The 14,843-nt window shown below is 36.7% G+C and overlaps 2 protein-coding genes across 4 annotated transcripts; one reads left to right on the top strand and one right to left on the bottom strand.

Annotated features, from left to right (window-relative positions):
• The first annotated feature begins 2,871 nt into the window (after positions 1 to 2,871).
• LOC132299530 (uncharacterized) lies at positions 2,872 to 5,974 on the top strand. The gene is made up of 4 exons (XM_059796218.1): positions 2,872 to 3,136; positions 3,321 to 4,760; positions 4,884 to 5,022; positions 5,329 to 5,974. Exons 1-4 carry the CDS (start codon positions 3,067 to 3,069, stop codon positions 5,531 to 5,533), a joined length of 1,854 nt encoding a protein of 617 aa, XP_059652201.1. The 5' UTR covers positions 2,872 to 3,066; the 3' UTR covers positions 5,534 to 5,974.
• Positions 5,975 to 6,821: 847 nt separating this feature from the next.
• On the bottom strand, positions 6,822 to 11,630 carry LOC132299532 (nuclear envelope-associated protein 2-like). Of its 3 annotated transcripts, none has more exons than XM_059796219.1 (6): positions 11,270 to 11,630; positions 10,442 to 10,733; positions 10,178 to 10,285; positions 8,013 to 8,474; positions 7,780 to 7,881; positions 6,822 to 7,106 (listed from the first exon to the last, which is right to left on the bottom strand). In XM_059796219.1, exons 2-6 carry the CDS (start codon positions 10,604 to 10,606, stop codon positions 6,939 to 6,941), a joined length of 1,005 nt encoding a protein of 334 aa, XP_059652202.1. In that variant the 5' UTR covers positions 10,607 to 10,733; positions 11,270 to 11,630; the 3' UTR covers positions 6,822 to 6,938. The 3 variants fall into 3 exon arrangements, with proteins under 3 accessions (XP_059652202.1, XP_059652203.1, XP_059652204.1); XM_059796220.1 differs by having other exon boundaries at positions 10,442 to 10,661; XM_059796221.1 differs by lacking the exon at positions 11,270 to 11,630 and adding an exon at positions 10,757 to 10,993 and having other exon boundaries at positions 10,442 to 10,661.
• Positions 11,631 to 14,843: the final 3,213 nt, after the last annotated feature.

Here is a 14,843-nt window from a genome sequence, read left to right as displayed (position 1 = left end):
CAGAGCAGCAATTAAATCATAAAGCAAAAATAGGAGTTGAATGTGCCCAATTTTCACTGCTTTTTTTTGTCATTCTTTTGAAGGATCAGACATACTCCTTTTTCTGTTATTATATTGAATTTGATCACATTGTTATCATTTTGCTTTCGACTGTGGCTTAGTCAGATGAGTTTGCTTTTATGTTCCCTTGAAAAGAAAAAAAAAAAAAAAAAAAAAAAATAGTAGTCCACATGGGTTGGTCCCATTTCTTTCCCATATTTAACCATATAAAAACAAATAGTGTTCACAATATCTATAAAAAGTCCATTTTTTTTCATAAAGTCGCCGAAACGGCCTTTGTCCCATTGGGAATTTGATGGCATTTGCTTTCTTGTCGTCATTCTTCTTCTACAAATTTATCTTTCTTCTTCTACAAGAGAGTACATGACATTAACGTTTCATATTAGTACGTTCTTTGTCACTATTTTTTGGCGTGCCGCTCGAGGGAACTTCCAACTAGAGTTTAACGTAGGGGTCCCCATTCATGTTTGTGGGTTAGAAACACTGTAGGAATCATATTAAACAGGTCAATTCAAATACGACTTGTTTAATATATTAAAGATCTTCAATATTAACACGACCTATTTGTTAAACGAATTATATGCGTTAACTTGTTTAATAACTTATTTATCAAAACCAGAGATTAATTACTACTGAACCCAAATATTCAAAACAAGAAGAAAAACATCCAACACCCTCGTAACCAAGTAAGCAAAATACAAATGTTATTTACTTGAAAATCATAAAGTGTAGTTACTGTAGTATGAATCAGACTCAACAGAAATGAGAGCTAAGGAGCTCATGTAGATTTTTGTTAAAATTTATGTTAAAATGACCTAATTGTTCATAATTAAACAGGTTGAACTCTTCAATCCTAACACGACACGATTAATTAATCGAATTAACCGTGTCGACTTGTTTACGGTCCAAACTAATTTAAAGTCAACCCAAATCTACTTATCTTATGTCGTGTTCGAATCGTGTCAAACTTTGCCACCCCTAATCTAACTTTATTTTTTGTGCGCTTTAGCAATCATTTTTACATTTAGAATTGGACGTTCATTGATAATCTCAGTCTGAATTTAATTACAATCGAGTTTGTGTTGAGTGTTGAGCAACGCCAGCCCTACCTAAACTGAACCTGAATTTTAATTTTAAATTTTAAATATAATATGCATGTTTAAATTTGATCAGCCTGTTCTTTACAGTTTCATTTTGTGAAAATCTTAATTTATTGTAAATTAATATTTTGGATAGGATATGCTAGTTTCAGTTGTAGCTTCAATGTATTTTCTGAACGAAATCATCCTCCACTGATTCTAATTTTGTTGGTGAAAAAAAAAAATAATAATAAATAAATTCTAATTTTGTCTACCACTTTTCATGAAGGTCCTGCTTGCCAATCAATAAAGAAAAAAAAATCAACAGGACAGTGGCCTAACGATATTAAACTTCTATTTTTTAAAGAGAAGTTAGGAGTTCGAATCTGATCGAAACGTTTGTTTGCGAGTAAAAAAAAAAAGATCTGGATTGGTAGGTATCTCTATCACTATGTTAAATTACTCTCCAGTCTCAACGTAATCACTACATAATGTCCAATGAAATGCAGCCAACATTCCTTGTATTTATTACGTTTTGCATGATTTTATGCGAGTTTATAAGGTTATACTAATAGAGTCAACAGAAGAAGTAGGTATCAATCCTTCAATGGCAAGGGTTGGCAAGGGTGACAAAGTAAATTTGAATCTCACATTGTGCAAAATTATATCAAACAATTTCAATAATCATAGAGAAAAGAACTTTAACATTAATTAATGTTTTTAAAAGTTACATATGTTATTTTTTTTAAGACAAGAATGTTAGTGTTCAATTAGAGAAATGGAAAAATGCAAGACTCAAACACCAGAAGCAATTCAATCAATTGGGGGCAACACGGATAATTGCTTAAAAAAGTTACATAATAGTTGAAAAACAATAAACAAAATAATTGCGATCTTAAAAAATGTGTGTCGAAAATAGAGAGTTGAGGGCCGTGAGACAAGAAATTTAAAGATATACATACAGGCACGGATCCACAATAGGACCACTGGATTTTTTTTTCATTTTATATTTCAAGTTTTTTAGAATTTATGAATATATTCTCACTAAAATTACAATTCACCCCACTAGAATTCTTTTTTTGCATTTTATACTTTAAATTTTTGAAAATTTATGACGATGCCCCCACTAAAATTACATTTCGCTCCACTGGAATTCTTTTTTTTTTTTTTTTTTTTTTTTTTTTTTTTTTTTTGCATTTTATACTTTAATTTTTTTGAGAATTTATGAAGATGACCTAATGATATTGCAAAAATGAACCCACTATATAAAAAGTACATAAAAATAATAATAAAATAACTCAGTAGAGACAGAGCCTCACTCGGCACAAGCCGGCTCCATCTTGTGTGAAAGAAAACAGCCAAGCCTAATGGTGCAAGAAGAATTATTCTTCTAGTTAAAATGTCATTATTCATATCCTTCCAATAATATTTATTATACACACAATAAATAATTATATTCACCAATTTTGCTCAAACATGGCTTCAGTCTTTCAATAATCACCAGTGGCCTTTTTGCTGCACTAGTGAAATCCACTAGCATTTGCCATGTCATCACTCATGCTTTATGTGTTTGTGTACATGCATATGCATGTGCCTCACCACTTGCCAAACTCTGCTTTATATCTTCATCTCATTTCTTTGGAAAAGTTAAAGGAATTCCAAAAAAGAGTAAAATATTCTTTCCACCGTTCACAGCCAGAACATTTTTTCAAACTCCATATCCTTCATTACAAAGTAACCGTTTTTTTCTAGATCATTGCAACATGTTCATCTTTGTTTCACTTTTTCTTCTTCTCTTTCCTCCACCTTTATCATCAACACTTTTCTCTCTCTCTCTCTAAATGTCTTTTAAACACCTCCATTGTATAATTCACATTAAAAATCAACTTGGGTCTCTTCCAAAACCCCCCAAACACCTCTCATTACAATGGCTAAAGGAATTTCCAAGTACCTCTTCTTGTCATGCCTCTTTTCCATTCTCACTGTCTACTCTGCAGGTCAGTACTTACTTCAACATTCTTTATCATAAGGATTTGATGTGAAAACCCTAGAAGTTCATAGTTAATTTGTTCTTTATACTACATTTGTGTTTCTTTTTGCTATATAGAATTTTTTTTTTTTTTTTTTGAGAATTTTGAAGTTCTAATTTGTGTTTTTCAATTATATGATTCTTCATTGCAGGAACTTTGGTGGGTTTTTCCTATGATGCAAGGAAAAGCAACACAATTTCGTCGTCAATCGAAACAATATCATTCCTGAAACTCAACAAGGTCTCACCATCTCAGATAAGGGTTTTTGTTGCAGATCACAGTGCTTTAGATAGTCTATCCAACACTAGTGTATCTGTTGATCTTTACTTGAGTGAAACCCATATCGAGAATTTGAAAATTCACAATCCTTCAACAATTTCGTGGCTCAAAACCCATCTAATTACCTTCCTCCCAAAAGTGAAAATCAAGAGCATCATAATAAGTGGCAACAGAAATGACCTACCAGGACAAAAGCTTCTATCCACCTTGAAATCAATCCATTCAATCATCACTAGGATTTGCCCGAAAAGCCAAGTAACTGTATCAGTCTCATTCTCCTTGTCATTCTTAGAGAACTTGAACAGAAAACAAGAGAAAGACCTGCATGAAATTTTGAATTTCATCAAAAAAGCATGTTCTTTCGTTGTTGTAGAAGCCAGAATTGATGATGCATTGTCCATGGGAGACCGGTTTGTTGAATCCGCGATCAAAAGGGCTAACTCAGTAGCTTCTGTCATTCCTTTTGGTGCTAATGTTCCTATAGTTTTGACAATCAAGAGCCCTGCTGTTCCTAGTGGTACAGAAGTAGCCGAATTCTCTGATAAAATTTCGAGGTCTTTGGAGATTAGTACTCAAACTCTAGGAAATTTAATTGGGTTGTTTGCAGAAATGTCTCCTGTCAATGAATTTGAGCAGAAAGAGCTTGAAAGGGAAGAAGAACAGATGTTCCATTCTTCCCATAGAGAGCTCCTCCTCAAAACAACTCTACATGACATTGTCGAACCACCAACCACCAGCTTCCCCCCAACTCCCATTACTAATCCTACAACACCACCAGTTACCATTCCCCCGGAAAACAACCCCACGCCAACCATTGTCACTGTTCCCTCCACCAATCCTGCTGTGCCATTTCCTTACACTACTCCAACTCCCACGCCCTATAATGATCCGGTCAATTCACCAGTGCCCCTCACCAATCCAGTCACAACACCAATCACGGTTCCAGGAGGGGCACAACCAATAACTAACCCTGTCACAACCTATCCGGCCCCAACAGGAGGCGTTCCTGTCACAACACCAGTCACAACCCCGGTGGCTCCTCCTGCCACGACAAATGCCCCTGCAGTCCCGGGGCAGAGCTGGTGTGTGGCGAAAGCTGGAGCGTTGGAGAGTGCACTGCAATCAGCACTTGATTATGCTTGTGGGATGGGAGGCGCGGATTGTTCAATGATCCAGCAGGGTGCAAGCTGTTACAATCCAGATAGTCTTCAAAGCCACGCCTCGTATGCGTTTAACAGCTACTATCAGAAGAATCCAACACAAACCAGCTGTGATTTTGGAGGGACTGGCATGATAACAAATATCAATCCAAGTAAGTACAGATATCTTATTGATCAATTCATCTTAGTTTCTTGTGTACAAAGATTGTATATCTGTTAATGCTTTAAAAACTAAACCAGTTCTCATAATTTATTGAATTATATACTATATACAGGCTCTGGTTCTTGCATTTACCCAACATCATCATCATCTTCAACACCAACCACCTTTCCGACGCCAACACCAACACCAACAACCTTTCCAACACCAACACCAACAACAACAACAGCATCATCAGGGGCACCAGTACCAGGGTAAAGTGTTATACTTTCATGGTCATATCAGAACTTTGTAATACTACTGGTCGATTTGGTTTAGTTTTCTGAGAACTGTAAAATTAGAAAGCTGTAAAAAAATCTGTTTGGTTGACATTTCTGAAAACTGTTCCTTTTTTACAACTCTGTTAAAAAAGAATCGGCAACCGTACTCTCTAAAAACAGTTTTTTGTTTTTTGAGTTCTTCGGAACCTTCTTTTTGGAAAATTGAACCAAACAGGCCCTATTTCTTCATCGGTGTGTTCAAATAACACCTTCCTTTACATTTTCCATCTTAATTTGCAGCTATGGTTCTCCTCCTACAGTGGTCAATACAAGCAACCCTGCTTTAGGCACAACTATTACCAACCCTGCTTCAGGTACCACAACAGTTTTCGAAAGCCCTCCGGGTGCTACCAACTCGACATCCATCTCAGCCAACTTACAACCATCCATTGGTGTCATACTGATAACATCCATCATCACGGGAATCTTTGTTCTGGACATGTAGAGATGTAACTTCTCCATGCACATCAACGAACGCAGAGCTCATTGCTTCAGCAACAGCTCAGAGTTTTGGCTGTTCAAGCCATGTACAGATCTATCTTCACAGGAAAAAGACAACAGCAATGAGTTTTTCAAAGGCCCAATTCTGCTTTCAATGCTCACTGCTCAGCATGTGACTTCATGAGATGTAAAGATGCTAATAGCTGAAGCTACCTGTAATGTATTTTATTTTGATCCACACTATGTATATCTAGAGTAAGGCAGTTTAGGTTGACTGCTAAAAGAGGGGTTCAATCTTGTAGTTGTATGAATTATATAGTTTGTGTAGGTTCAAAGAAAAAAAGGAAAATTAAAAAAATATTCTCCGGAAAATAACGTGCCATAAATTCTCTCATATCATCAAACAGACCAAATTTCCTATTATTGCATCCACTTAATTGTGTTATTGATTTTGGCATTAAAACATTGTACTGAATATCATGAAGCAATTCAGCATCAATGAATGATCAGACGGCAAACCATGTGTGACCGAATTAAAGAGGCCATGTTTAAATGGGAGATTAAGCAAAAAGGAAGCAGGAAACAGTAGATCATTTTTTAAAATTGCAGTTAAAATGAATGAAATTTTGTTCATCGTCACATTTAAGAAAAAAATTACACATTCAGGTCTCTGGTGATTCAATGAGTGCTGAGCAGCCACCGACATCGTGAATAGCTTCATTTAAGCAAAATACAAGTAGTTTGAACTATATTTACACCAATTTCAATTCCAAGGTTTCTATTTGATACTCCCAAACATAACTTTTATGTATATCAGACAACATGACCGGTAAAAGAAAGTAAATTCACAAGGTGAATTCTAAACAGTTTCCCAGTAAGAACATCCTCCAAACATTGCACAGTTGTGCATTGGATGCCAATTACATCTTGACAGTTCATAAATTAAAAGTTGATCCGATTGTACCAAACACTTTGAATTTCAAAATCACATGGGATCTGCAAATTTATGATCCATACAGACAAGAGATTCCTTTAACCCTAATTGTTCAGTCGTATAAATGTCATAAAGAGTATGCTGGGACCAGGCCCACCACATGTAAGAAAAAAAAGGAACCTCTTGATTAAGACTTGCCTTAAGAAAATAAGTGCATATTAGTAACGAAAAAAGTCAAAAGGGGCATGTCAAGATCATGTTTTGCAGCTCAAGAATCATCAACAACAGCATGACTAAAAATTAGAGAACCAAAAGTATGTGAAACAAGTGTGTGTGTGTGTGTGAGAGAGAGAGAGAGAGAGAGAACCTCTAGAATGAACATTTCTACAGATAAACAGCATCTACATCAGTCTCCTTTTGGCTAAGATTCCCAGTGCTCTCTTTATACAATAATTACTTAAAGAACACAATTATTCTACCGCTTTGAAAACAATACCAAGATCAACATGGACATGGAAACCACCATCTTGAAACCAGAGCTTTCCCAGAAATTTTGTTTTTCATTACCCACATCTCCACTCAGTTGCTTTGTTGTTAACTGATCTCTGAGTTCTTTCAAAGCTTTGTCCCGCCGCTCTCCCATCTGGCATAATGAATAAAGAAACATTTTGTAAGCCATACCGGTGGGGAATGGATATGATATTCATCAATTACTGGTATTATAAAAGATAAAATGAAGAAAAAACGGAGGATCTGCTTTTCTTTCTTAGGGAAGGGATAAAAGGAAGGAAAATGATTTGGAGCCCGAAAGTCGGACAACTCCGACTGATTTATGTGAGTAAGGCTGACATCATCGTTTTTAATAATCCTGACGTAATGATGACATCAACCCCCACTCACATAAAATTAGTCAGATTTGTCCGACTGTTGGACTCTCTATCATTACTCTAAAAAGAATTGTACTCTCAACCTTGGCAGTTGGCACATTAATTGATCGTTTGAACACCACAAGGTTGTGGACCATGTACCTGACGAGGACCAAATTTTCAGCATATATAGGTTTTCACTTTTGGCATGGCAGAAGAACGTTATGAAGCCACTTGCACACCATAATGGTCTGGACCATCCAGTTGATAAGAACCTAAATTTTACTCACTATATCCGATTCCCCATCCAACCAAGGTGCACACTTAAGGTTTACTACTAGGAGCAAATTGTGGACATTTGACCAACAGCAAGAAAATAAACATGACATATGCTTCAAATAACAACATGAATTCCATTCTAACCATAAGAGTAAATGTATACAATATTACCCTTTGCAGCTTTCGTGTTTGAGAACGTGACTCCTGAAGACAGAATTCCAATTTTAGAACCCTCTTTTTTAAATCCTGATCAGCTCTCCGATGTTTCTCTAACTATTCAAGGAACATGACAAAAGCTCATTAATGAAATCGAACCACTTATATTATAGAAGAAATAGATTAAATTGTAGGGGGGAAAGGAAGAACTAAGAATAAATTAAATAAGAAAATGAAGATCAACATACTTGCGACTCCAATTCCTTAGTTTTGAACTTCCAGTGAGCAGACATTATCCTGATTTCATCTCTCAATTTGCCTATTTCTTCATCCTTAACAATCAAAAGCTTGTTTATCTTCTCAAAATTCTTTGGTGAAACCTCATCTAATATTTTCCTCAGCTCACAATCTTTGCTTCCCCCAGCTTTGACCAGAGCTTGCATAATATCATGCTCAATTCTTAAAACTTCCTCTTTTTGTTTCTTCTGGGAAGATTCCCTCGCTTGGAGATCCTTCTGCAGAAGATCTAATTGCTCTCCCATCCTAGTTACGCGAAGCTCATGCTCTTTTAATGAACTATTTTTTTCATCCATCTGCTTCATAAGTTCCAAACATTGAAGTTCAGCAAATTGAGCTGATGCAGAACTTGCATCTGCAGTTGCTTTGGTTACTGAAAGTTGTGATTTAAGACCATCTAACTCCATCAGATACTGTATTGCATGAAAAAGAACATCAGAATTAAAAAATTAGACATATATTGATGGAAGAAACAATTTTGTAACAAATAAGACAAAATGAAGAGCAGTTATAATTTACAGTTTCAATACAATATAGAAAAGGTACAAAGAACCTATAGTTTATTCCCAAGTAATAGTTCGTGAGCTCATCAATCCAACTATTTTACTCAGCATGAATCCTTATTCCTTGCCATGATGTTCATGTTCTGAAAGGTAATACTTTGATAACAGTCATTACCATGAAACCAAAATACATATATAGAAAATATTTCTGGTAATTTTGAACTCTTCACTGTTCAAAAGCTTCGCATTTGATTTTACTCCTTTCCTTATTTTATTTTATTTTTTATTTTTTATTTTTTGTCTTTTCATCTTTTACCTAGGCAATTTGTGTCAGTTTTGATGCGTATGGATGCCAGAAAAATAAAAAATAAATATTCTAGACTACATTTAGGGTGCTTCCTAGTACGTACATAGAGCATGCACAAAGAGAGAAAATAAATAAAGGTGTGATGACCCAATCATCATTGCTCAATGAAGCAAGTGTACTTCCATTAATGACGCAGTCTAGAAAACTAAGTTCCCATACTAATAATTCAACATGCAAGGAAGATTTGCAAAGATTAACTGAATATTTAATTTCAAATAAGAGTTCATTCAATAATAAAGACAGCAACCAAAACTTGTAAAGGTTGATCAAATTTCAATTTTCAAGTCACCATAATACTTAAGCCTAGAAAGTAGTGGGAAAGAAACATAGGTTGGTGATTACTGAATTCCAGAAAAATCCTACGTGTTGTTAGATCATTTTCAAGATAGCAAAGATCAACTTCTAATTAGATTGGCAATAAACTTGCTTCCTCTGAAATAATCACCAAGCCACAACCTTTTCCCCATAACAGTTGTTGTAAACTTCCTAGAGAAAAGGAGGATGAAAGCTATTACTACCATCATTAATGGGCTAACAAGCAGAGCCTAAGAAAAAGAAAATGACCCCAAAAACTAAGAATGAAAAATTAGAGCAGCAAATGTTTTGACTATCCCATTCAGAAAAATGCAACCATACAGCTAAATATAGTTTGATTTGTCCTGTCGACCATACATAGAAACAAAAAGTTCCTGAACCACCACCATCATCATCATCATCCTTGCCTTAATCCCACATGAACGGGGTCGGCTACATGAATTTTGTCTCTCCAAGCTTTTCTATATTTAAATTTTTAAATCATTTTTAATAACCTCGTCTCATTTGACTGGCACGTCTTTAGGTCTCCGATGTACATGTCCAAACCATCTAAGTCTACTCTCTTGGATTTTCTCACCAAATGGGTGCTATACCTAATTTTTCTGTCACACTTTCATTAGTGACCTTATCTCTTCTAGTCACTCTGCTCATTCACAGAAAGGATAAACTGAAAGTATGAAACAAAATTATTACATCAAAACACTTGGATACTTTCCCCAATCACTCTACCAAGAAACAAGAGAAAAGGCCAAAAAATACCAAAAAATATGATGACCAGAACATGGAATCAGTGAATGGTGGGTTACACAAATATAATAAACTCAAATAAAGATGGTCAAAGTACCTAATAATCCCAATTAGTGATTGAGTTCTAACTAACTTTCATTCTATCAGAAAGCTATACACAAACATATATGGAGAAGCCAAGCACCTTTTCAGCACTAGATGCAGATACTTTAAGCTGATCATTACTCTCCTCTAAGCTCTTCTGCAGTCTACTCATCTCCTCTTCCATGCTCTTTGCCTTCGTCTCCGCCTCCTGTCAAAACCCCCAAAATTCACAAAACTTTTAACAAACTAATTACAAAATTAGATGACCCCACCAACAACAAACCCTTCATAGATGAGAACAAAAAGTTGAAATCTTTTCATTTCTCAAGGACAAATATATAAACAAATATATAGATACACATACCTGTCTTGTTAGGGTTTCAAGAGCAAATGACTGTTCCTTTGAAGTGAGGCGGCTCCGAACCTCCTTGAGCTCCTCCGCCAGCGACACAACGTTCCGGCGAAAGCTCTGCTTCTTCTCACTCAGATCCTTCAACAGTGGATCAAACTCTCTCGCCAACGACGACATCACCGTCAGATTTCAATGCAATCAAAATCAACAGCTCAGGTCCAAAGATCCAATGCTGTGCAAATTCAAATTCATGTGTTAAACCCTAAAATCAGCCGACTCTATCCTTGAAGCGAAAGTTACATATCTGCATGGGCAAACAATTATTACGCATTTGATTTGGAGTCTAAGAAAGCAAGCGGTTACTTTCAAAGATGGTTTGAAAATTTCGTAGCTAAATTCAAACTCATAGAAGCCGATTCAAATTAAAGTCAAAAACTTTTCTCTTAAATAAAACTCTATCTTTTTTTCTGGTGTATGATGCACCATATTTCAATTCTCAAACTTAATATAGAGAGAGAAAGTGTTTTAGAGAGAGAAACAAGAATTCACATACTTTTCTCTCTCTGAAATAAAAGCTCTGTAATTTTTTTTATATATCAATTCTCAACCTTAAATTAGAGAGAGAGAGAACACGAATTCAGATAGGGAATGTCTAAGAAGTCCCAAAAACGATCTGAGCCACACATTCGTCACATCAACGGCACCAAGAAAATAAAAAATACATGTTTCTTAACAAGCAAACACATTTCAAATGAGCAAATAGATAGGAGTAGTATATATGCCTAATTGCATTTGTGTGTGTGTGTGTGTGTGAGAGAGAAATACGGAGTAAAAACTTACTGTGTAAATCTTTGAAGCTAAAAGATTGAATTCACCTCTCTAACCATGCCTCGCAAATCAAAATCGAAGCTTCATTCGATTCAACGACCATTATGCCAGTAGTTTATAACCATTTGCTTTTATATTGGCGTTTATCTATCTTTCTCAGACGGCTGGAAATGGGAAGAGATCGAAGAAGGTGGGCTTGATAGGATGGGTTTTTGGTTTTTTTTTTTTGTGTTTGTTTCTCGGGAAAATTTGTTATTTTCCCTCAGAAATACACATATGTGTGTATATATGACTGTAAATGCTGCTAAAAGAACTGGAAGAATCTAAGTAGAGACTGACGGACATCTGTAGTTTGAATTTGAGGGTTAGGTAGTTGGTTCGGACGAGCCTTATGCTATAATGTGACAGATTCCGAACCTAGCGGTAGGTTTGACCCGAGCGCGGCAAATCCAAATTTTGGTTTGGGTTGCTAAGCCTATCCACGTGGGTTATATGGACAGTCGAGGTGGATTAATCGGCCGACATGAGTGTGGAGTGCTGGCTCCACTAGCGTAGGTCTGAGTTGGGGTGGTAAAATAGGTCATGACTTACCACCAATTCGTCCATATCCATTCATTTTAAAATAGATATGGGTGAATTATTTTAAAATATGAGTCTAAAATAATTCATATTCAACTTATTTTTATAGAGGGTTAAATATGGGTCACCCATTTTGACTAATATTTCACCAATTATACAAGAGACCCAGTTTCACAACCTTTATTTGACTCAAATTCACCTCTTCCTTTCTAAAATTCTCTCACACGATTCCAAATTTTCTCTCTCTCTCTCTCCTACTATCTCTTTCTAAAATTCTCTCTCTAATTCTCTCACGTGGGTTATATGTAATACTATGTAATAGGGAAAAATAAACCTAACCTATCTTGACCTAATGATAGAGGCAACTAAGTGTTGACCAGTCGTCAAATCTCTTCTACTTTAGAAAGATAATATTTCGTTATCCTTGATAACGATTTCCATTGGATAAATTCCATGGGATAATGACAAATCTTATCAAGGATAAGATTTCCATGGGATAAGGATTATGATTTTCCCTTATCAAGAATAAATGAAGTGACGATAAATAGGAAGACGACTCGGGAATAAGGTACGACGAAAAAACTATTATTAAATCCCTCCCTTCCTTTTAGACCTCTGGGGGACTAACTTGATCGTTGGAGAGCTCTTGGCAGGCACCACACCAGTGTCGTCAAGGTTCATCGATCTTATCCTCTCTTTCTTGTAGGAAAACGGTGTCGTATCAGATCGCATGGATTTCACCCTCAACAGTTGGCGCCATCTGTGAGAAACTACGATTTCTTTATATATTGTTCAGTTGGGTATATGCGTTTGCGGTCCGGTATGGTTACCAAAGGAATACCGTTGCAGGGATCTGGTCAAGGGGAAGAGTCGGGTGAGAACCTAAACGTCCCAAACGACCAGGAATGGCTTGCAGCGTTGGAACTACAGGTTCAAACTCTGATTCAGGGTATGGACCAGTTGATCCAGCAAAATGCAACGCTCCTGCAACATCTTGTTCCACCAGTTCAACAAAGCTTGCCACGACAAGATCTCTCAAATCTAAATGGAGGTAATGGGAATCTTAAAGAGCAGGATAATCATCATCCCCAAAATGAAACTGAAGTGGAACAAAGCCAGGTGGGAAACTGACATAGAGAGGTGGTCCACCCATCTCTCCCACAGAGTTCCCGACCTCATGAAGGCACAGCTTTCTGTCTTAAGGAAAAGATAAAGAAAGCTACCTATTTCGACCTGCAGATCGAGGATCTCAAGGGGAAAATGGAAGATGTAATACAGGCTATGAAAGGGAAAGATCCTGCAGCCATAGATGACCTGGTACAAAAGACCAACTTGCCATTCAGCCCTGCCGTTATGAAATGCCCACTGCCTAACAAATTAGGATGCCCTCGTTCGAAAGCTTCGATAGGACCAAAGATCCCCTTGATCACCTAGAAACCTTTCAAGTTCTTATGCATTTACACGCTGTGCCAAATGAAATCATGTGCCGAGCTTTTCCCACTACACTTAAGGGATCAACAAGAGTTTGGTTCAACAAGCTGAAGTTAGGAACCATTAACACCTTCGAAGAACTAAGTAAGTAGTTTGTGAGCCAACTTCATTGCAGATCAGAGGCATAGGAGGCCGGCTACCTACCCGTTTACTGTGGAGCAACAAAAGGAAGAGTCAATCCGGGAATACATCACCCGATTCAATGCAGAGATGTTGCAGGTAAAAGAGGTGGACGACAAAATAGCTTTGACCGCATTCATAGGAGGACTTCAAACCTCCAGATTCTTATTCTCCTTATCAAAAGAGCCTCCCACCAGCATGGTAGACGTGTTGATCAGAGCGTAAAAACACATTAACGCTGAAGACACCATGAGTGCACGGAAGGAAGGAGAGGACAAGAAGAGGCCAGCCCCTCTCGCCAGGGATAAAAATGATACCAAATATAAGAGATTGTTCTTCAGCCAGAGCGATAGCACATATCATGAGAAGGACTCAGATGAGTATACCGACTAAAAATTGTCTCACAGCTGGAATTAGCCTTATCAAGTCATTCACAATAAAGACTGGGGACATCTCAGTTAATCATTTTAAATGGAGAGTAACTCCCTCACATGTTATCTTGTTTTCAATAAGCCTTGAGGCAATGATGGTCTTTAATGAAATTCATTTCAGTTGCCTTGACTCTTGGTCAATTATCTTTATACGTGAAGTATCCCCGTATTACAGGAGATAGTAAATGAGTGTCCTGTATCATAAGGACCCGGGCTGAGTGAATCCCGTAATTCATATCCCTGTACTATAAGGGATAGTAAATGAGTGTCATGTATTATAAGGATCCGAGCTGAATGAATCCCATAATCCATATCCCCGTACTATAAGGGATAGTAAATGAGTGTCCTGTATTACAAGGACCCGAGCTGAATGAATCCCGTAAATCATATCCCCATACTATAAGGGATAATAAATTAGTGTCCTGTATTACAAGGACCCGGATTGAGTGAATCCCGTAAACCATATCCTCGTACTATAAGGGATAATAAATAAGTGTTCTGTATTACAAAGACCCGAACTGAATGAATCCTGTAATCCAGATCCCCGTACTATAAGGGATAGTAAATAAGTGTCATGTATTACAAGGACTTGGGCTGAATGAATCTCGTAATCACTATCCCCTTATTATAAAGGATAGTAAATAAAAATCCCTTACTAAAGGGACGAGCTGAGTAAAACTCGTAAAATTTAATTCCCTTATTAAATGAGTGACGACCTGAGTGAAGCTCGTACAATTTATTCCCTTATCAAGGGAAGATTACCCAAGGGTACCAAAAATAGTACTCAAGGGAAGAGTATCCAAGGGTACTAAACATAGTATCCAAGGGAAGAGTACCCAATGATACTAAAAATAGTACCCAAGGGTACCAAAAATAGTACCCAAGGGAAGATTACCTAAGGGTAGAGAAAAAAAATAAAATAAAATAAAAAATCTACTGTTCAATTAACAGTACCCGCGGGCACT

This window comes from Cornus florida, unplaced genomic scaffold, assembly GCF_030987335.1.
Source record: "Cornus florida cultivar Cherokee Brave unplaced genomic scaffold, ASM3098733v1 CherokeeBrave_3.0.0_Hap2_Chr03, whole genome shotgun sequence".
NCBI lineage: Eukaryota > Viridiplantae > Streptophyta > Magnoliopsida > Cornales > Cornaceae > Cornus > Cornus florida.
Note: the sequence above shows the minus strand (reverse complement) of the source record. Positions and strands in the feature narration are given on the sequence as shown.